Genomic DNA, 20,015 nt, shown 5'->3' on the forward strand with positions numbered 1-20,015 from the left:
ATATTGAAAACAAAATTTGTTTTATTTTTTAAGATCACTAAAATAAAAGCTACTTTATTTGAGGACAACACCTCTCTACAGCACAGGTACTTTTTAATATGGTGTAAAATTGTTTATTTGTTCCATCAAAGCTTTTAAGAACATTGTCTTATTCCTCCACTGACATAAAATATCCATATTAAAGTAATAATACAGATGACTGTGTGTCTGCCATTGCAGTGATCTGACCAATCACTATGGTAGGACTAGGATTGTAGCTTGGACTCTGAAGCCGAGCCCACCACACCGGCAGGCAGCGGCGCTCTTTCTTTTTCCCAGTCTCTATGATAAGTACAGTAAGCAGCGGCTGGGCAACCAGTGGCGCTCTTTCCTGGGCTTGTTTGTTCTCGGTGGTGTGAGCGAAGGCCAGACAGGCAGCGCCAAGGACACCCTGTTTGGGGACCTGCCGTGTGTCAGTCTGCAGTTCCGGGTCCACGTCTCCGGAGTCCGGTGGGGGATGGACACAAGACCGTAGCAGGGACTGTGAGAGAACCGCTGTCACCCGCCCGTCACGCAGGGCAGATAGGGTAGGAGCCTGGGTACTTACCTCCAAGATTCTGTATCCCTCCCATCACCCAGCCTCTGAGACTAGACGCTACCATTTGCTATATCTAGGCTTACCATACCTTCCGTTTAAACTGGGACACTCATGGATAACACAGGTTCTGTGGCTGATTAAAACCAGGTGAAATGCGGGCTTGAAGTCAGCCAGCCATAGAACCTGTGTAATTCATAGGTGTCCCGGTTTAAAGGGATAGTATGGTAAGCCTAGACCCAGGGTAGTGACCTTATCTCCTAAGTAGCATCCCCAATATCACCCAGCCCCCCCCCCCCCTTCCCTTTGTGACCCTCTCTCCGAGGTAGTAACCTCTGCATCACCCAGTTCTCCCTGGTGACCCGATCTCCTGGGTGGTGACCTCAGTATCACCCAGTCCCCTAACCTTGTGGCCCTATCTCCTGGGTAGTAAGCTCCAGATCACCCAGTCCGTCTGGTGACCCTATCTCGTGGGTGGTGATCCCGGGATCACCCAGTATTCCCTGGTGACCCAATCCACTTGGTAGTAACCTATTACCCAGCCCCCACTTATGATTCCATCCTAGATGGTAACCTCACTTTCAACTCAGCCCCCCACCCTGGTGGCCTTCTTACCTGGTTGGTAACCTCAGTGTCTGTCATCCATATAGAAATCCTGGTACCTTCCTCCCAATAGTGTTGATACAAGGTTAAAATGATATCATGACGTCAGTTGCTTCTCAATAGCTCCTTGTAGCTATATATATATATCATTTCATTATATAGTACTACAAAATTCATCAGAGCACCCTGCAATCTCCTTATACTCAATAGTTTGATTTGCCTGTGCCCCTGTATGGTGCAATACATATAATAAACATCTGTATGTTTTGCAGCAGGTCATGACTGTGCATCTGTGAAGCTTGACAGCTGATTATCTCTCACAATGTCTTGGTTTGTTGACTTGGCTGGTAAAGCAGAGGACCTCTTGAATCTAGTGGACCAAGGAGCAGCAACTGCTTTAAGTAAGAGTAAAGAGGATGAAGGTATGTTGGGTAGCGAATCTGACAATAACTCGGACAAGCAAAAAGAGAATTTCCAGAGCTATGCAAAGCCCAGCTTCATCTCCTCTGCGGCGGACAATATAAAACACCAAAAGGCCACGCTCTTAGCTGGGACAGCCAACGTGAAGAGCAGCAAGAGGATGAATACAGAATTGTCTCACAGCACGTCTGCTAATCTCTCATCACACAGGACAACCAACCAGTTTGTTAGACGCAAGAAATCCGAGCCAGATGATGAACTGCTGTTTGATTTTCTCAATAGCTCAGAAAAGGTGCACAATGGGGTTCTGGAGCCTAAAAAAGAGAATATCAGAGAGACGTCCCCTGTCAGTCACTCTGGGAGAACAAGCTCACAAAGTATCAAAACAACTGAAAATATTTCCCCTCAGATCCAAGGTAAAAAAAAATAAACCTTTTTTATTTATTTTTAAATAAAATGCCACCATTTTAAGACATACTGTAGGACAATTGGTTCAGTTTATCGGGGGGATTAAATTAATTGTGGTATTGTTTGGTGCAAAAAAATAAAAAAAGTGTTTTCTTTATCGTGTTTCACCTACCTTCGTGAAACAAAATTCCAGATAATGCTGACTACTGGGAATAATTAAAATTGCCTCCAGGGATCAATTAGCTGCCGTAATTCACTGCGGCTAATTGAGTTCCCCCCCTAAATGTAGATAAATGGGTCTATTCAATGATAGTCGGACTTGCCGTCTAGTCGGAAAGACAGCAGTTTCCGACTTTTTTTGGTCGAATCAGGATTCAACCTATTCATTAGGGCTGCCGTTTTTCCAACTGGTCGGAAAACACGTGTATCTGCGGATTAGCCACGGATCCACGTGTCTTATTTGCAGCCAAATCAGATAGGTTTTTGGCCCTCTTTTCGACAATGTCAGTACGACTTTAAAAAAAGTTGGACTGGCATTGTCGAAAACGGGCAAAATCAGTCGGATTTGCCTGCAAATTGAATACTGCACTGTCGGATCCTCTCCGTCGGGCAGGATCCGACATGCATTGAATATCCCTACTAATCTAGCATATCCTTAACCTTTTCTTATTTGAATATAATAGCATAATTGTTTAGAACAGTGGTTCTCAAACTCAGTCCTCAGGACCCCACACGGTTCACGTTTTCCATGTCACCCAGCAGGTGCACTGTGTATCGCCAACTGTCACATTTGAAAAATCTACAGGTGACCTGCAAAACATGAACCGTGTGGTGTCCTGAGGACCGAGTTTGAGAACCACTGGTTTAGAATATACATCCAGAATTGTACAAAAAAAATAAAAATGACATTTTAACTATAGGTTGAAATTTTAATTGCTTTTAAATATCCCATCCAAGCACTATTACCCCAGTGGCAGTCCGTCTCTTGCATCCCTACATTTCTCTAATTCAGGAGGCTACCCCTGCTTTTAGTTACTTGTGATTATTATAATTATCTTTACTTAAAAGGTGCCACAGGTTTTCTGTAGCGCAGTATAGGTGGTAAACATAAAGATGTAACGGCATAAATACAATACAATACACAGTGGTTAACCATTGCATAAGTACAAGTGACATAAAAGACCATTACAAGTAAGCAGAATATTGGATACAGTTTCAACCAAATCGCATAGCAGACAGAACAGTTTAACTTAAGACAGGGATGACAGGAGTATGGGTCATAGGGTCGACACGGAAAAAGGTAGACACACGTTCTTTTTTACCTTTTTTTTGTGTCGTTTTCATCATGAAGTGACGGGGAACCCCAATTAGTGCACCGTGTCCCCTCGCATGGCTCGCCATGCTTCGGGCAAGGTGCCTCGCTCTGCTGCGCTCGGCACAGGTTACTATTCCCAATCGTAGTCCACGTGGATCATAAAGTATGAAGAAGTTGAAAAAATGAAAAATAAATAAATGAAAAACGCATGTCGACCATTTTCCATGTCAACCTAATGCATGTCGACCTAATGCCCGTATCCTGATGATAGACATGAACATAAGTTATGCAGAATAAGATGAAAGATACAGCCTGAGCAATACACATACAGATCTAATTCAGCATAAGACAGGGATACATGAGGAACACGAGATGTTGGGTAGATCATCTTGCCTATGAGAGCTTACATTTTAAAGGGAAGGGAATATGAGCCAGTAGGAGGGTTGGCCAAGGTGTTGGAGTGGCCATCTTTGTTGCAAGGCATAGCAGAGGGAAGGCCATGTGTAGCAACAAAACTTCACGGGCCACATTGGGTTCCAGTGATGTCTATGGTTGCGGAGGTGCAGGCAGTGGTTCCCTAGGGTTGGAGCGTATTATAGCAGGTCAGACATGAAGGGTGGTTAGGGCCACAGTCGTGATAAGTGTTTTCGAGTACATCGGTGCTGTATTGAACAGAGACTGACACGTCTTTGTTTTAGTGATAGGAGGTGCTCACCACACCAAGAGGGAGATTTATCAAAGCTTGGAGAGAGAGAAAGTTTAGAGCTGACTGGTTGGTACTTTCTTATTTTTCGAACACAGCCTGTAACATGGCAGTTAGGAGCTGATTGGCTGGTACTTTATCTCCCTCCAAGCTTTGCTCTTCAGACTGCTAGTAGAAGTCAGAGCTGGTCTCACTGCAAAATGAAAGTCCCTCAGGTGGTAGAGGGAAGGCAGATCTCGGGTGCTAGAGGTGTACCATCAGAGTGGGGAGGGAGGTGAGAGGAGAACTCAGGCTATGTGCACATCAGTGTGATGTCTGCATGATGTCATTGCCTGCGATGGGACTCTGACATCGGCTGCGATGAGCGGCGGGAGGAGGAGTGGGACAATGCTACATTCGGCAGCATGGCCCTCCCAACAGCATACGACGCGTGGAAGTACACTATACAATATCGTTAGGAACTGCCCAATATCAGCCGGATCCTTTGAACTACTGTTACACCTCTCTCACTCCCAGTTCACAAAGAGAGGCCAGCATGAGAGGATGAACCAGTAATGTTCTTCAGCTCAGGATGTGGGTGATAGAAAGTCGCCTCAGCCCTGGCTGGAAGGGGAAGTCGGCATCATGAGGCCAGATCCCTGGCCTCCACTTGCTGTGGCAGTTCAGATCAGGCTTGGAATGGTTTGCGGACATTTGGAAGATAGTGGGTCATGCAGCAATGGTGGGAAAGATGATGATGCTTCTCTGATGCTATCACCAAGGCGGTAAGTGTGCTGAAGAATCGAGGAAGGGGGATTAGGCTGTAACCATGGGGGTAATTCAGACCTGATTGCTAGGATGCGTTTTTTGCAGCCCTGTGATCAGATAGTCGCCGCCTACAGAGGGAGGGGGTAAAGCCTGTGCAAGTGTGCGTTCGTTTCTTTAGCAGAGCTGCACAAACATCACTGAGTTATCAGCTGCTACGATGGATTCCTGGTGATCGGGGCCGGAGCTGACGTCAGGCACCCTCCCTCCAAACGCCTGAGCCTGTCTGCGTTTTTCCGGACACTCCTGCAATACGGTCAGTTGACACCCACAAACTACCACTTCCTGTCAATCACCTTGCGATCGCCCGTGCAATTGTTTTCGCACCATTTCGTCGTTAGGCACCGATGCCCGGTGCTGTTGTGCGACACGCTGGCACATTGTGGTGGATACGCATGCGCAGTTCAGATCTGATCGCCTGCTGTACGAAAACGCTCAGCAGCGATCAGGTCTGAATTACCCCCCCATGTCCTTGATTAGTGGCAGCACACCTAAAGATTTGCAAGCATAGTTGTGTGCCCAACCAAGGAACTTGGGTTCAGCCTTTGTGGGGAAGACACTGGATTTGGTCCTGAGCATCTTCAGGTAAATTTGGGAGCCCAGAAGATGTTAAGAACTGAGCCCCAATGGAGAGCATACCGTGATGTCTGTTATACAGGATTTGTAATAATTTCTGAGTGCAATAGGATGGAGGGTTCGACTTAATTGCTGGTACTTGGATTGAAATCCACTCAGTGTAAGGTTATCATTTCTAATCCTTGGTTCCACCCCTCTGTATTCATAGTTGATTACGCAGGTTGGCCAGCAGAGGTCTCCAGTGAATGGTCATAGCAGCACTTTCCCTGGTTTCCAGAGGAGGGGGTTTTAAACCAGTTTAGATGACAATTAGTTGGTGATTCCTTTGATAATAATGGTTGTTCTGATAAATATACATATGCAGCGGTAGATAATGCATTGTTGGATGGTGATTATGCCAAGAAAATCTTTACCATGTATACTGGTGTAGAGACCGCATCATATGCAATGCAGTAAACTACTTAAGGATTCATTATTTGTGTAAGAAAATGCCAATAGACACAGGGTATAAAGATTCGGAGAAACATATTTCACTCCTTTCTAGTGATACAGGGCTGGATGCTGTCTTTTGCCCTTCTGGCATGTCTAACATTAAAAGTGACGTGTTACCCGACAGTAGATTTTTATTTAAAGTAGAGGATGTTTGATTAGTTAAAAGAAAGTGTTCTCCCACCGTTCCTCCAGGAGAGCACTCCAAAATTCTCTAATTACAAAACCTGAGCAATAACAAGTGTACCACCTGCAATAATACACCCAGAGCTGGAGCTCCATGACATTTTGTCCTGATGAGGGTTTGATTTATTGTAATTACTTGGACATAGGTCTCATTAGGTTTGGCTCATTGGATTTTCTCTTACGTCCTAGATGATGCTGGGGACTCCAAAAGGACCATGGGGTATAGACGGGATCCGCAGGAGCTTGGGCACACTGAAAAGACTTTGACTGGGTGTGAACTGGCTCCTCCCTCTATGCCCCTCCTCCAGACCTCAGTTAGACTTTGTGCCCAGGACTGACTGGACACACACTAGGGGAGCTCTACTGAGTTTCTCTAGAAAATACTTTTGTTAGGTTTTTTATTTTCAGGGAGACCTGCTGGCTACAGGCTCCCTGCATCGAGGGACTGAGGGGAGAGAAGTCAGACCTACTTCTACTTAGTTTAGGGCTCTGCTTCTTAGGCTACTGGACACCATTAGCTCCAGAGGGTTCGATCACTTGGTTCGCCTAGCTGCTTGTTCCCGGAGCCACGCCGTCACCCCCTTCACAGAAGCCAGAAGAAAGAAGCCGGGTGAGTATGTGAAGATCCGAAGACATCAGACGGCAGAAGACTTCAGTACCGAGGTAGCAGCGCAGCGCTAGCGCTGTGCTCCATGCTCCCACACACTTTACCAACGGCACTTGCGGGTGCAGGGCGCTGGGGGGGGGGAGCGCCCTGGGCAGCATGTTACTGGGGTCTTAAAGGGCTGGCAGACGGGCATTTTCGGTGCCCGGGCACCGTTTTCCGTACCCCCGCCAGCATAGCAGTTTGAATTTTTGCGGGACAGAAGCGCGCCGGGAATGGGCGGGGCTTAGCCGCACAGGTCACCAGCGCCATTTTCTCTCCTCTACAGCCGCTGCATGAGACGCTGGCCCGGGACCTCCAAGCTCCATTCAAGTAAAAGGGAGCAAAATAGGGGGGGGGCACAGATATTTGGTGCTTATATTTTAATATCGAGTAGCGCTATTCCACATATATTGTTTTGGTGTGATATATGGGCGCTGGGGTGTGAGCTGGCATACTCCCTCTGTGTTTTTTCTCTCCGGGCTTCCCTGTGGGTCTGTCCCCTAGCTGAGGCAGTGTGGGTGTGTTGGTACTACGTGTCGGCATGTCTGAGGCTGAGTGTTACTCCCCGGAGGAGGTTGCTGGGGGCGCAGATACGGGACTGGAGATGGCTCTGTCGGCACAGCCGACACCTGATTTGGTTACGATGTTAAGTGCACTTAATGCAAATGTGGCCTCATTGTCTAAGAGATTGGATAAATCGGAGTCTCAGACACAAGTGTGGAGGAAATCCATGGAGGATGCTTTGACTCAGGTACAGGCCCTGTCAGGGTCACAAAAGCGTTCGTTTACCCAGATGGTAGATACGGATACCGACACGGATTCTGATTCCGATGTCGACTTCAATGAGGCTACTTTACACCCAAGGCTAGTTTAAGAGTATTCAGTACATGATTGTGGCTAGTAAAGATGTTTTACGTATCTCTGACGAACCTGCGGTGCAGGAAACAAGGATTTGTTTGTTTAAAGGGAAAAGGCCTGAGGTGAAGTTTCCCCCCTCTCATGAAATGAATGCTCTTTGTGAAAAGGCTTGGGAGTCGCCGGACAAGAGGTGGCAGATTCCCAAGAGAATTTTCATGGCGTATCCTTTCCCCTCTGATGACAGGGAAAAATGGGAGTCGTCTCCGAATGTCGACAAGGCTCTATCCCGTTTGTCTAAGAAGGTGGCGCTTCCGTCCCCTGACACGGCAACTCTCAAGGATCCGGCGGATCGCAAGCTGGAGACGTCTTTGAAGGCCATTTTCGCTAATACGGATGCATTACTCAGACCTGCTGTGGGGTCGGTATGGGTGAGTAGTGCTATTGCAAAATGGGCTGATAATTTAGCTTCTGATATGGATACCCTTGATAAAGATAATATTCTTTTGACTCTTGGTTATATCAAGGACACTGCAGATTACCTGAAGGATGCAGCGAGGGATGTTGGTCTCTTGGGATCAAGAGCCAATGCCATGGCGATCTCGGCCAGGAGGGCGCTGTGGATCCAGCAATGGAATGCTGATGCCGACTCCAAGAAGGCTATGGAAGCTCTCCCCTTCAAAAGTAGTGTCTTGTTTGGTGACAGCCTGGCTGACCTGGTGTCTACCGCGACTGCGGGTAAGTCATCTTTTCTTCCTTATGTTCCCATACAACAGAAAAAGGCACCCCATCAGCAGATGCAGTCCTTTCATCCAAATAAATACAAGCGAGGAAAAGGCTCGTCCTACCTCGCTTCAAAGGGTAGAGGAAGGGGAAGAAAGTCGCCTGCAGTATCAGGTGCCCAGGACCAAAAGTCCTCCCCCGCCTCTACCAAGTCCACCGCATGACGCTGGGGCTCCCCTGTGGGAGTCCGGACCGGTGGGGGGCCGTCTGCGGATCTTCAGTCCGGTCTGGGTCCAATCAGGCCTGGATCCTTGGGTCCTAGAAATAGTGTCTCACCGCTTTTTCATTTCGGCCTTGCCAGTGTCTCTTCCGGACAGGGAGGTGGTGATGGCAGCAATACAAAAGTTGTGTCAACAGAGGGTCATTGTTCTCGTTCCCCCGTCCCAACGGGGGGAGGGGTTCTACTCGAGCCTCTTTGTTGTACCGAAGCCGGACGGTTCGGTCAGACCGATTCTGAACCTAAAATTCCTCAATCCATACTTGAAAGTTTTCAAGTTCAAGACGGAATCTCTTCGAGCTGTGATCTCCAGCCTAGAAGGGGGGAGGGGGTGTTATGGTGTCAGTCGACATAAAGGATGCCTACTTACACGTCCCGATATATCCTCCGCATCAAGCTTTCCTCAGGTTTGCGGTACAGGATTGTCATTACCAATTCCAGACGTTGCCTTTTGGGCTTTCCACGGCCCCGAGGATTTTCACCAAAGTCATGGCGGAAATGATGGTTCTCCTTCGCAAACAAGGGGTTACAATTATCCCGTACTTGAACGATCTCCTGATAAAGGCGAGGTCCAATGAACAATTGTTAAGAAATGTGGATTTGTCTCTGTCTGTTCTGCGACAACACGGTTGGGTTCTAAATTTGCCAAAGTCTCAGTTGATTCCGACCACTCGGCTGCCCTTTCTGGGCATGATTCTAGACACGGAGTTACAGAAAGTGTTTCTTCCGGAAGACAAAGCTCTGGAACTACAGACAATGGTCAGGGAGCTTCTGAGGCCGACAAGTGTGTCGATTCATCTATGTACTCGGGTTCTGGGGAAAATGGTTGCGGCGTACGAAGCCATTCCGTTTGGCAGGTTTCATGCCCGGGTGTTTCAGTGGGATCTGCTGAGCAAATGGTCCGGGTCTCACCTGCACATGCACTGGAAAATAAGTCTATCTTCCAGTGCCAGGATTTCTCTCCTGTGGTGGCTACAAAGCTCTCACCTTCTAGGAGGGCGCCAATTCGGAATCCAGGACTGGGTCCTACTGACAACAGATGCAAGTCTCCGAGGCTGGGGCGCAGTTACCCAAGGAAGAAATTTCCAGGGGAAATGGTCAAACCAGGAATCTTGTCTCCACATAAATGTTCTTGAGTTAAGAGCCATTTACAACGGCCTGCTACAAGCAAAGAGCCTTCTTTAGGGTCGACCTGTCCTGATCCAGTCGGACAACATAACAGCGGTGGCGCATGGAAACCGTCAAGGCGGAACAAGGAGCAGTGCGGCTATGGTGGAGGCCACAAGAATCCTTCGCTGGGCGGAACAGCACGTGAGCGCTCTGTCAGCAGTCTTCCTCCCGGGAGTAGACAACTGGGAAGCAGACTTCCTCAGCAGACACGATCTCCATCCGGGAGAGTGGGCTCTTCACCAAGAGGTATTTGCAGAAGTGACGAAGCGTTGGGGAATTCCTCTGATAGACATGATGGCGTCTCGCCTCAACAAGAAGCTTCCGAGGTATTGTTCCAGGTCAAGGGGCCCCCAAGCCAGTGCAGTGGACAGGTGACTCCGTGGGTGTTTCAGTCGGTGTATGTGTTCCCTCCGCTTCCTCTCATTCCAAAGGTGCTAGGAATCATACGACGAGCAAAGGTTCAGGCGATTCTCGTCGTTCCAGATTGGCCACGCAGGGCCTGGTATCCGGATCTTCAGGAATTACTAGTGGAAGATCCTTGGCCGCTTCCTCTAAGAGAGGACCTGTTATTGCAGGGACCATGCGTGTTTCCGGACTTACCGCGGCTGCATTTGACGGCATGGAAGTTGAGCGCCAAATCTTAGCTCGAAAAGGTATTCCTGGGGAGGTCATCCTCACTCTCCTTAAGGCTAGGAAGGAGGTTACGGCGAAACATTATCACCGTATTTGGAGAAAGTATGTTTCGTGGTGTGAGACCAAGACTGCTCCTGCGGAGGAATTTCACTTGGGTCGGTTTCTCCATTTTTTGCAGGCAGGCGTCGATGCAGGCCTGAAATTGGGTTCCATCAAAGGGCAGATTTTGGCTTTATCTATTTTCTTTCAAAAGGAATTGGCCGTCCTTCCAGAGGTTCAGACTTTTGTGAAGGGAGTGATGCATATCCATCCTCCATTTGTGCCGCCTGTGGCGCCATGGGATCTTGAAGTGGTCTTGCAGTTTCTTATGTCTCCCTGGTTTGAACCTTTGCGTAAGGTTGAGTTAAAGTTTCTCACTTGGAAGGTAGTCATGCTTTTGGCTCTGGCGTCTGCCAGGCGAGTGTCAGAGTTGGCGGCCTTATCTCACAAGAGTCCATATTTGATCTTCCATTCGGATAGAGCAGAATTGAGGACTCGTCATCAATTTCTGCCGAAGGTGGTTTCTTCGTTTCACATTAACCAACCTATTGTGGTACCTGTGGCTACGGATGCTGTGGCAGTTCCAAAGTCTCTTGATGTTGTAAGAGCTTTGATAATTTACGTCGCCACAACGGCTCTTGCCAGGAAAACAGAGGCTCTGTTTGTCCTGTATGCTTCCAACAAGATTGGAAATCCTGCTTCTAAGCAGACTATTGCACGCTGGATTTGTAGTACGATTCAGCAAGCTCATTCTTCGGCTGGGCTACCGTTGCCGAAGTCAGTAAAGGCCCATTCTACAAGAAAAGTGGGCGGCTGCCCGAGGGGTCTCGGCACTTCAGCTTTGCCGAGCAGCTACGTGGTCGGGTTCAAACACCTTTGCTAAGTTCTACAAGTTTGATACCCTGGCTGATGAGGACCTCATGTTTGCTCAATCGGTGCTGCAAAGTCGTCCGCACTCTCCCGCCCCTTCTGGAGCTTTGGTATAGACCCCATGGTCCTTTTGGAGTCCCCAGCATCCTCTAGGACGTAAGAGAAAATAGGATTTTACTACCTATGGTAAATCCTTTTCTCCTAGTCCGTAGAGGATGCTGGGCGCCCATCCCAGTGCGGACTGTTACTTGCAGTGTATTATTGCTGGTTAAATTTGTTTACACGCAGGTTGTGTATTAGTTGTATTCAGCTTGTTGCTGTTGTTAATTCATACTATTATCTGGTTTCCTGATACTCCGGTTGTACGGTGTGTTTGTGGTGTGGGCTGGTAAGTTTTCTCGCACTTAGTTTAAACAAAAATCCTTTCCTCGAAATGTCCGTCTCTCCTGGGCACAGTTCCTATAACTGAGGTCTGGAGGAGGGGCATAGAGGGAGGAGCCAGTTCACACCCAGTCAGTCTATTCAGTGTGCCCAAGCTCCTGCGGATCCCGTCTATACCCCATGGTCCTTTTGGAGTCCCCAGCATCCTCTACGGACTAGGAGAAAAGGATTCACCGCTAGGTACTAAAATCCTATTTTTTTTCAACATTGAGCCGTGTATAGAGAACAGACATTCGATGTGATGCCATTTATATGTTACGAGCTGAATACCCATGCTTCAGTACGGAATGTAAAGAATAATGCCACTCTTTGTCAGGCCGCACCTCTGGGCTTCCGCGGAATGATGCTGTCAAAATGCTGGTGCTGAGGAGAATATTCTGCCTCTTCTGCCACGTCCCGCCTCTGCTGCTGCCCTGTTCAGTGCTGTACATGCAGGGGCAACAGACCAAGCTCCGCCCGCTGTATGTTAAATATGTTAAGGTTGCAGGCTCACTCTATGTCAGAGGGCCCTAGGTCTTCTTGCTTAGCTTTGACACTAAAGTATGCCTCTGCCCCTCCACGTGGGTGCCTCTGTGTAAATTGCTCCAGGCATTCCAGAGTTATACAGAAAACTATGGATTTTTAAAAGTCACCCCCCTTCCCACCCCCACCCCTAGGGGTGCTAGGGGTGTCTTACCCCCACAGTATTTTTTGCCAGATTATAAGACCTATGTTTACCAAGTTTGGTGTAAATTGCTCCAAGCACTCCAGAGTTATGCTGGAATATACATACATACATACATACATCCGATTTTATATATACAGTCAGGTCCATAAATATTGGGACATCGACACAATGCTCATATTTTGGGCTCTATGCACCACCACAATGGATTTGAAATGAAACAAAAAATGTGCTTTAACTGAGCAACTACTGATGTTACTTTTGCCCCATACACACGGGGCGACTTGTGCCTGTGTGCTAAGCAATCTAGTTAGCACACATCCCTATACACTGGAATACACACAGCAATCTGTGCTGAGCAATCAGTGCATGTTAGGCGATCTGACTAGATTTATACTGCATGCATGAATGATCTGAGGTGGCGATAGCGACTTGCGCGGCCGCGCATCGCTATCGCTATGGGGCATACACACGGAGCAAAATAGGCAAAAATCGCTCCGTGTGTACAACTCATTAGTCCTTAATTATTCTGTTAAGAATAAGCCAACATAAAGAAGCGATCTGATCCGTTAGTGTGTAGATCCAGCTTTTGCAGCATACTGGAGTCACTGTGACCCACTCATTACACCACTGCTTCAGTTCATTGATACTTGAGGTCACACAACAGCATCTACGTGGAACTGCGGTCTGGATCTTGACTCGCCCATTCCCTGATTATTTTCTTTTTTTTCTTTTTTTAGATGTACAGGGCCTGATTCGCAGTTCAGAGCAAATAAAAAAGTGACCAGTTTGCACCATGACTAAATCATGTTGCAGGTGGGGCAAACGTAAAATGAGAGATTTAGAGTTGATACGGGGCGAGTCTTTAGCTAAATTCTGTATTTCAGTGTAAAAGCAAAGCTGTCCAGTACACTATATGTAAAATAAATCAGTATTTCCTCTGCATGCAAAAAACCAAATACACTTGTACCCCTTGCATTGCAACGTACTTTGTTCCAAGGGCAAATGGGTCCTAGTTTGCTTTAAATTCTGTATCGGTCCCACAGTTGTAGCTTTGCTGGGGTGCTTTGGGAATTATCCTATTGTACCACTGTTGTCCTGTATTCCACTACTCTATTCTACAAAGAGGAGTTGCATTTTGACCCTGTGATTACAACCCACATCCATCATCATCTGTCCACAAGTGTCCATGATAGTGCGAGGTACTGGTGGTGATACTGTGCATTTGTGGTGCAGTAAGGCAAACAACTCCGCTTCACTCTCTTCCATTGAGGACACATTCTTGCCAAAATCTGGCCTTATTGGTAATTGCAGAGGTTTCATTATAACGCTTTAGCACCTGGTGAGGACTACGTGATTGTTCATCATGCCCTGGTAGGGAAAAGCACAGATTTCAGTAAGGATGAATATGAATGAATGCATAGCCACTGTTAGGAGGGTTTTTCATACTGGATAAAAAATACACCTTTTGTCTTTATTTTCTCAATACTATATTTATGCTCCCATCTCTTTATAGGAGATCTGACCGACTCTCCGTCTGTACAGCGTGCGCCGGAAGCTAAAACGCAGGACAGTAAACAACCGGAAGCAGCCTCCAGTCCTGGGCCCATTAATGGAGATCAAAAGTCCCATGAACTGTCCAATCTCCGCTTGGAGAACCAGCTTCTGAGAAGTGAGGTGCAGTCTCTTAACCAGGAAATGGCGACATTGATCCAAAGGTCCAAGGAGGCACAGGAAGGTAATGTCAAACCCTTCGTACTGCGAAATGGATTTTAGTGATCGGAGGTATTTTGCTATTTGTTGGTTGAACTTAGAACGGTTTTCACCTGTACCTTTAGTAAATGTCATTTCTCTTTCATCCACTAGGGGACACTGGAGTCCTATACAGTAGGGGTGTGAAGCCTTGAACCGGAGGTGTGGCACAATCTAAAATTAGCATTGTCTCCACAGCCGGTTCCTCCCCCTTCACATCCCTCCTCCCTCAGTTTAAAAAATTGTGCTTGAGGTGAAGCACGTGGTAGCACTGAGCTCCTGATTTAAACAAGAGTGTGCTGCGTCCACCTACTAAAAGGCAGACAAAGACACACATATCTATTGGAGAGACAAAGATCCCTATTGAAGGGACCTGCCTCTCTCCACAGGAGATCCTCCAAGTCTTCCTAACAGTGAGTACTGGTTGAAGGAAGACGTAGTTTAGACTAGGGTACTTCATGTACTTTATTTATTTTATTTATTTATTTATTTATTTTCTATCTTTCCCTTGAAAGTCTTTCCTACTGCTGGCTCCTGAGAATAGAAATAGACCCCCTCTTGCAGCTACAGCGGCGGGCGCGGGAGCAGAGTGCGGCGCGGGACTCAGCCCGTCCTCCCAGTGAGCAGGGAGCGACGGCAGAGAGGCGCGCTGCACAAGGACAAACAGCCGAAGCGGAGCACAGGCGCCACTACGGGGCTGTCAAGGCGCACGCCGGCCAGCGGGTCCGGAGCGCGCCGGCTAGTAGGGGGGAAAAGTCTGTTCGCCGAGCGTCGAGACTCGGCGCGCGCCAGCCAGCGGGAGGGGAGCCAAAGCAGCAAGTACGTTTAAAGTACAAGCCAGTATAAAAAAAAGTAAAATCATACGTGGGAACAGACATTAAGCATATGTGTGGCAGACATTTAGTGGGGGCCATAGTTAATGATTATGGCTCCAGAATGGGATAAGGGATGGGTCTTCCCCCCTCCCCCCCAGTAAAGTAAGGAAAAGACTGCTTATTACAGAACTAGCTCCCCCTGCTGCACTGCCTGCATAGTGCATAGTAACATATAGCAGAGTGATCGTTAGACAACAGCTCCCTCTGCTGGTGTAAAATATATTTACAGTATATGAGGATCTCCTGAAAAGTAATATTACTTTACAATTTATATTTTCAGGGGACTTCTGTGTCAAAGATCCCGCAGAAAATTCACGGAAGCAAGTGTATACCAACTCCAACATTGTAGCTGATTACAGTTGGGGTGTGAGGATTACGATTCGGCTGGTGTTTTTTTTTTTTTTTTTTAATTTAATTAAAGTAAAGATACCGTTACTTACCTGCTCCTTTTTATATACGAAAAGGACAGGTAATTCCAGCCGGATCCAATACCTTCGCTTCCATCATCTCCCAGTCTTTCTCTTCCTAGTTTAAAGGGTGAAAGCACGGCGGGTTACCCTGGTACAGGGTTTTTCAAAACAACATGTCTAAGGCAACCAAGACCTCTAAGACCTGTTATGTTTGTACGAAATGTAACAAGAAGAGCACACGGGTTGGCAGCTCCGGGGTGTGCGACTCCTGCTTAGACAAGGACGCGCCACAGGGGAGCAGTGCTCTGGCTAAGGCATGGGAAGACAACCTTGCTAACAGAATCTCCATGGAGATGGCAGAATCGCGCAAGCAGCAATCAGAATGGGCTGCGGGATTCTCAAAGACGATGGAGGAATTTCTAATCAGGTTAACGCCGCCCGCACACGCAGACACAAGTGTGCGCAAGGCTGTTAAAAGAACTATACACAATAATGAAGCGCTGTCCAAATCAATGTATATTTAAAACATGTAACATTTATTTAACAAATACACAACAAACATAGATCACACGGCCGGTGTTATTCTATTATCACTTAAAACATGTATAGTATATTTAATATATAATGTAGCCACTCCGGGATTATTAAGCTTAATTAGTGCACTAAATGATAGTAGCCATTATCATGCCATGATGGAGAGCAGAGAAAATTAAAAGCATGAAACTCTTTCAGCTGATAAAGATTTTGATTAGAGTTCAAAGCATGGAGTTTGTTAATAGCAAGCGTATTAATGCAGGAATCCCCTTGCTCCAATATAACAACTGCAGACAGCTTTTGATATAATTAAGTACTTATCAGTCCAGCGTGGCCACGCTAAGCAAGCAGCAACTCGGCGTGTCTTCAGACCTGGATAGTAGTTATCCGGGGTGACGTCTCACTCCTTGTGCTCCTGACAGGTCCTCACGCTTACGGTGCTGGTTGTGAAAAGCAATTGATCCCGGCCGAGAACTCTCCCTATGATACCAGAATCAGAAGAGGAAGAGGGTTTTCTTCTTGATACGGAGGAAGGTGAGTTAATTGAACCTAACCTAGACGCCGACTTTCCAGAAGAGGACTCGGCAATCTCAGGTCTAGACTCCTTAATTGACGCTGTAAAAGAGATCCTGAGCTTTAAGGACGAGGAAATACGGGAGCCGGAAGATTTCGATTTGTTCGAATCCCAGAAGCCGCGTTCAGCAGTGTTTCCTATTCCTAAATCCCTCCAATCTCAGATAGAGGAGGCTTGGAAACAACCTGACAAACAGTTTCAATTTCCGAAACGGTTTCAGGTAACTTATCCCCTACCTAAGGGTGTAATGGACAAGTGGGAGACTCCGCCGGTAGTGGATGCCTCACTAGGAAGGTTGTCAAAAAAGACAATTTTACCAATCCCTAACGTCACTACTTTAAAGGACGCGTCAGACCGTAAAGTTGACACTGCGTTAAAGTCAATTTTTGTCGCAGCTGTTGCAGCGCAGAGACCTGCGATAGTCTATGCTTGGGTCAACAAGGCCATGGGTGCATGGTCCGGCCGTATTGTACAAGCTATTGAGGAGGAAAACAGTTTGGAAGAGATTACCCAACTGGCGGAACACATTCGGGAATCTGCTTCGTACTTATGTCAAGCTTCTAAAGATATTAGCAGAATAGCATCGTGCATATCTGCATCCGCCATATCGGCTAGATGGATTTTATGGCTCAGAGAATGGCAGGGAGACTCCGAGACCAAAAAGGCGGTAGAATCCATCCCCTTTGGGGGTGAAATGCTGTTCGGACCAGAATTAGACAAGTGGATTTTGCAGGCTACAGCGGGGAAGTCCACTTTTCTGCCTACTCCTTATACGAGAACCGCTCCACAGACTAGGAGAGGTTATTCGGGACCGGCATTTACTTCATTTAGATCTCAGTCCTTTCGAGCCAGAGGAAGGGGTTTCGGTACACAAGCGCGTGGGGGCAGAGGTAGAGGCCGCTCACAAGCAGCAAACAGAAAGCACGATAAACCTGCTGACAAGACCGTGGCATGACGGCCTCCCAGCTCACCTGGGGTCCCCCTTGGTGGGCGGCCGACTGGAAGGTTTTCGGGACATCTGGGCCAAAACCTCGCCAGAGCTTTGGGTGAACAACTTAATCTCTCAGGGATACAAGCTGGAATTTCAACAGAGGCCTCACAGTCAGTTTTTTACAACAGGATTGCCTCGGTGCCCTCAAAAAGCAAGAGCACTACGGGCAGCAATTCTCAAATTGCTACAAGCAGAGGTCATCATTCCGGTTCCAGCTTCTCAGAGAGGAACGGGGTTCTATTCCAATCTTTTTGTCGTGCCAAAGCCAGACGGGACGGTCAGACCAATACTCAATTTCTCTATCGTCCTAGTGGATGCTGGGGTTCCTGAAAGGACCATGGGGAATAGCGGCTCCGCAGGAGACAGGGCACAAAAGTAAAGCTTTTCAGATCAGGTGGTGTGCACTGGCTCCTCCCCCTATGACCCTCCTCCAGTTAGATTTTTGTGCCCGGCCGAGAAGGGTGCAATTCTAGGTGGCTCTCCTAAAGAGCTGCTTAGAGAAAGTTTAGCTTAGGTTTTTTATTTTACAGTGAGTCCTGCTGGCAACAGGATCACTGCAACGAGGGACTGAGGGGAGAAGAAGTGAACTCACCTGCGTGCAGGATGGATTGGCTTCTTGGCTACTGGACATCAGCTCCAGAGGGACGATCACAGGTACAGCCTGGATGGTCACCGGAGCCGCGCCGCCGGCCCCCTTGCAGATGCTGAAGTTAGAAGAGGTCCAGAATCGGCGGCTGAAGACTCTGACAGTCTTCTAAAGGTAGCGCACAGCACTGCAGCTGTGCGCCATTTTCCTCTCAGCACACTTCACACGCTGTCACTGAGGGTGCAGGGCGCTGGGGGGGGGCGCCCTGGGAGGCAAATGTAAACCTATATACTGGCTAAAAATACCTCACATATAGCCCCCAGAGGCTATATGGAGATATTTAACCCCTGCCAAACTTCACTAAAGAGCGGGAGACGAGCCCGCCGGAAAAGGGGCGGGGCCTATCTCCTCAGCACACAGCGCCATTTTTTCTCTCACAGAAAGGCTGGAGAGAAGGCTCCCAGGCTCTCCCCTGCACTGCACTACAGAAACAGGGTTTAAACAGAGAGGGGGGCACTAATTGGCGATATAAATATATATATAAAGATGCTATTAGGGAGAAACACTTATATAAGGTTGTCCCTATGTAATTATAGCGTTTTTTGGTGTGTGCTGGCAAACTCTCCCTCTGTCTCTCCAAAGGGCTAGTGGGGTCCTGTCCTCTGTCAGAGCATTCCAGGTGTGTGTGCTGTGTCGGTACGTGTGTGTCGACATGTATGAGGACGATGTTGGAGGAGGCGGAGAAATTGCCTGTAATGGTGATGTCACTCTCTAGGGAGTCGACACCGGAATGGATGGCTTATTTAGGGAATTACGTGAAAATGTCAACACGCTGCAAGGTCGGTTGACGACATGAGACGGCCGACAAACAATTAGTACCGGTCCAGGCGTCTCAGAAACACCGTCAGGGGTTTTTAAAAAAAAAACAAAAAAAAAAAACGCCCATTTACCTCAGTCGGTCGACACAGACACAGACACGGACACTGAATCCAGTGTCGACGGTGAATAAACAAACGTATTCCTCATTAGGGCCACACGTTAAGGGCAATGAGGGAGGTGTTACATATTTCTGATACTACAAGTACCACAAAAAAGGGTATTATGTGGGAGTGAAAAAACTACCTGTAGTTTTTCCTGAATCAGATAAAATAAAATGAAGTGTGTGATGATGCGTGGGTTTACCCCGATAGCAAATATTGGCGTTATACCCTTTCCCGCCAGAAGTTAGGAAAACACCCCTTAGGGTGGATAAGGCGCTCACACGCTTATCAAGATACGGCCGCCCTCAAGGAGCCAGCTGATAGGCAGCTGGAAAAATATCCTAAAAAGTATATACACACATACGGTGGTTATACTGCGACCAGCGATCGCCATCAGCCTGGAGATGCAGTGCTGGGTTGGCTTGGTCGAATTCCCTGACTAAAAATATTTTATTGATATAGAGCATTTAATAGGATGCATTCTATATATATGTATGCGAGATGCACAGAGGGATATTTGCACTCTGGCATCAAGATAAGTGCGTTGTCCATATCTCCCAGAAGATGTCATGGACACGACAGTGGTCAGGTGATACAGATCCCATACGGCACATGGAGTATTGCCGTATAAAGGGAAGGAGTTATTTGGGGTCGGTCCATCGGACCTGGGGGCCACGGCTACAGCTGGGAAATCCAACCTTTTTACCCCAAGTTACATCTCAGCAGAAAAAGACACTGTCTTTTCAGCCTCAATCCTTCCGTTTCCCATGTGGGCAAGCGGGCAAAAGGCCAGTCATATCTGCCCAGACATAGAGGAAAGGGAAGTAGACTGCAGCAGGCAGCCCCTTCCCAGGAAAAGAAGCCCTCCACCGCGTCTGCCAAGTCCTCAGCGTGACGCTGGGGCCGTGCAAGCGGAC

The 20,015-nt window shown here is 47.6% G+C and overlaps 1 protein-coding gene across 3 annotated transcripts in view; it reads left to right on the forward strand.

Moving 5' to 3' along the window:
• The first annotated feature begins 298 nt into the window (after positions 1–298).
• Positions 299–20,015, forward strand: part of GOLGA5 (golgin A5) — a 61,096-nt gene continuing 41,379 nt past the window's right edge. The window contains exons 1-3 of one of the 3 annotated variants that reach the window (XM_063947567.1): positions 299–578; positions 1,450–2,013; positions 13,913–14,134. In XM_063947567.1, the coding sequence (XP_063803637.1) occupies positions 1,500–2,013; positions 13,913–14,134 (736 nt within the window). In that variant the 5' untranslated portion in view covers positions 299–578; positions 1,450–1,499. The remainder of the gene's footprint in view (positions 579–1,449; positions 2,014–13,912; positions 14,135–20,015) is intronic. The other 2 variants (XM_063947565.1, XM_063947566.1) reach the window with 2 other exon arrangements.

This window comes from Pseudophryne corroboree, chromosome 12 (assembly GCF_028390025.1).
Source record: "Pseudophryne corroboree isolate aPseCor3 chromosome 12, aPseCor3.hap2, whole genome shotgun sequence".
NCBI lineage: Eukaryota > Metazoa > Chordata > Amphibia > Anura > Myobatrachidae > Pseudophryne > Pseudophryne corroboree.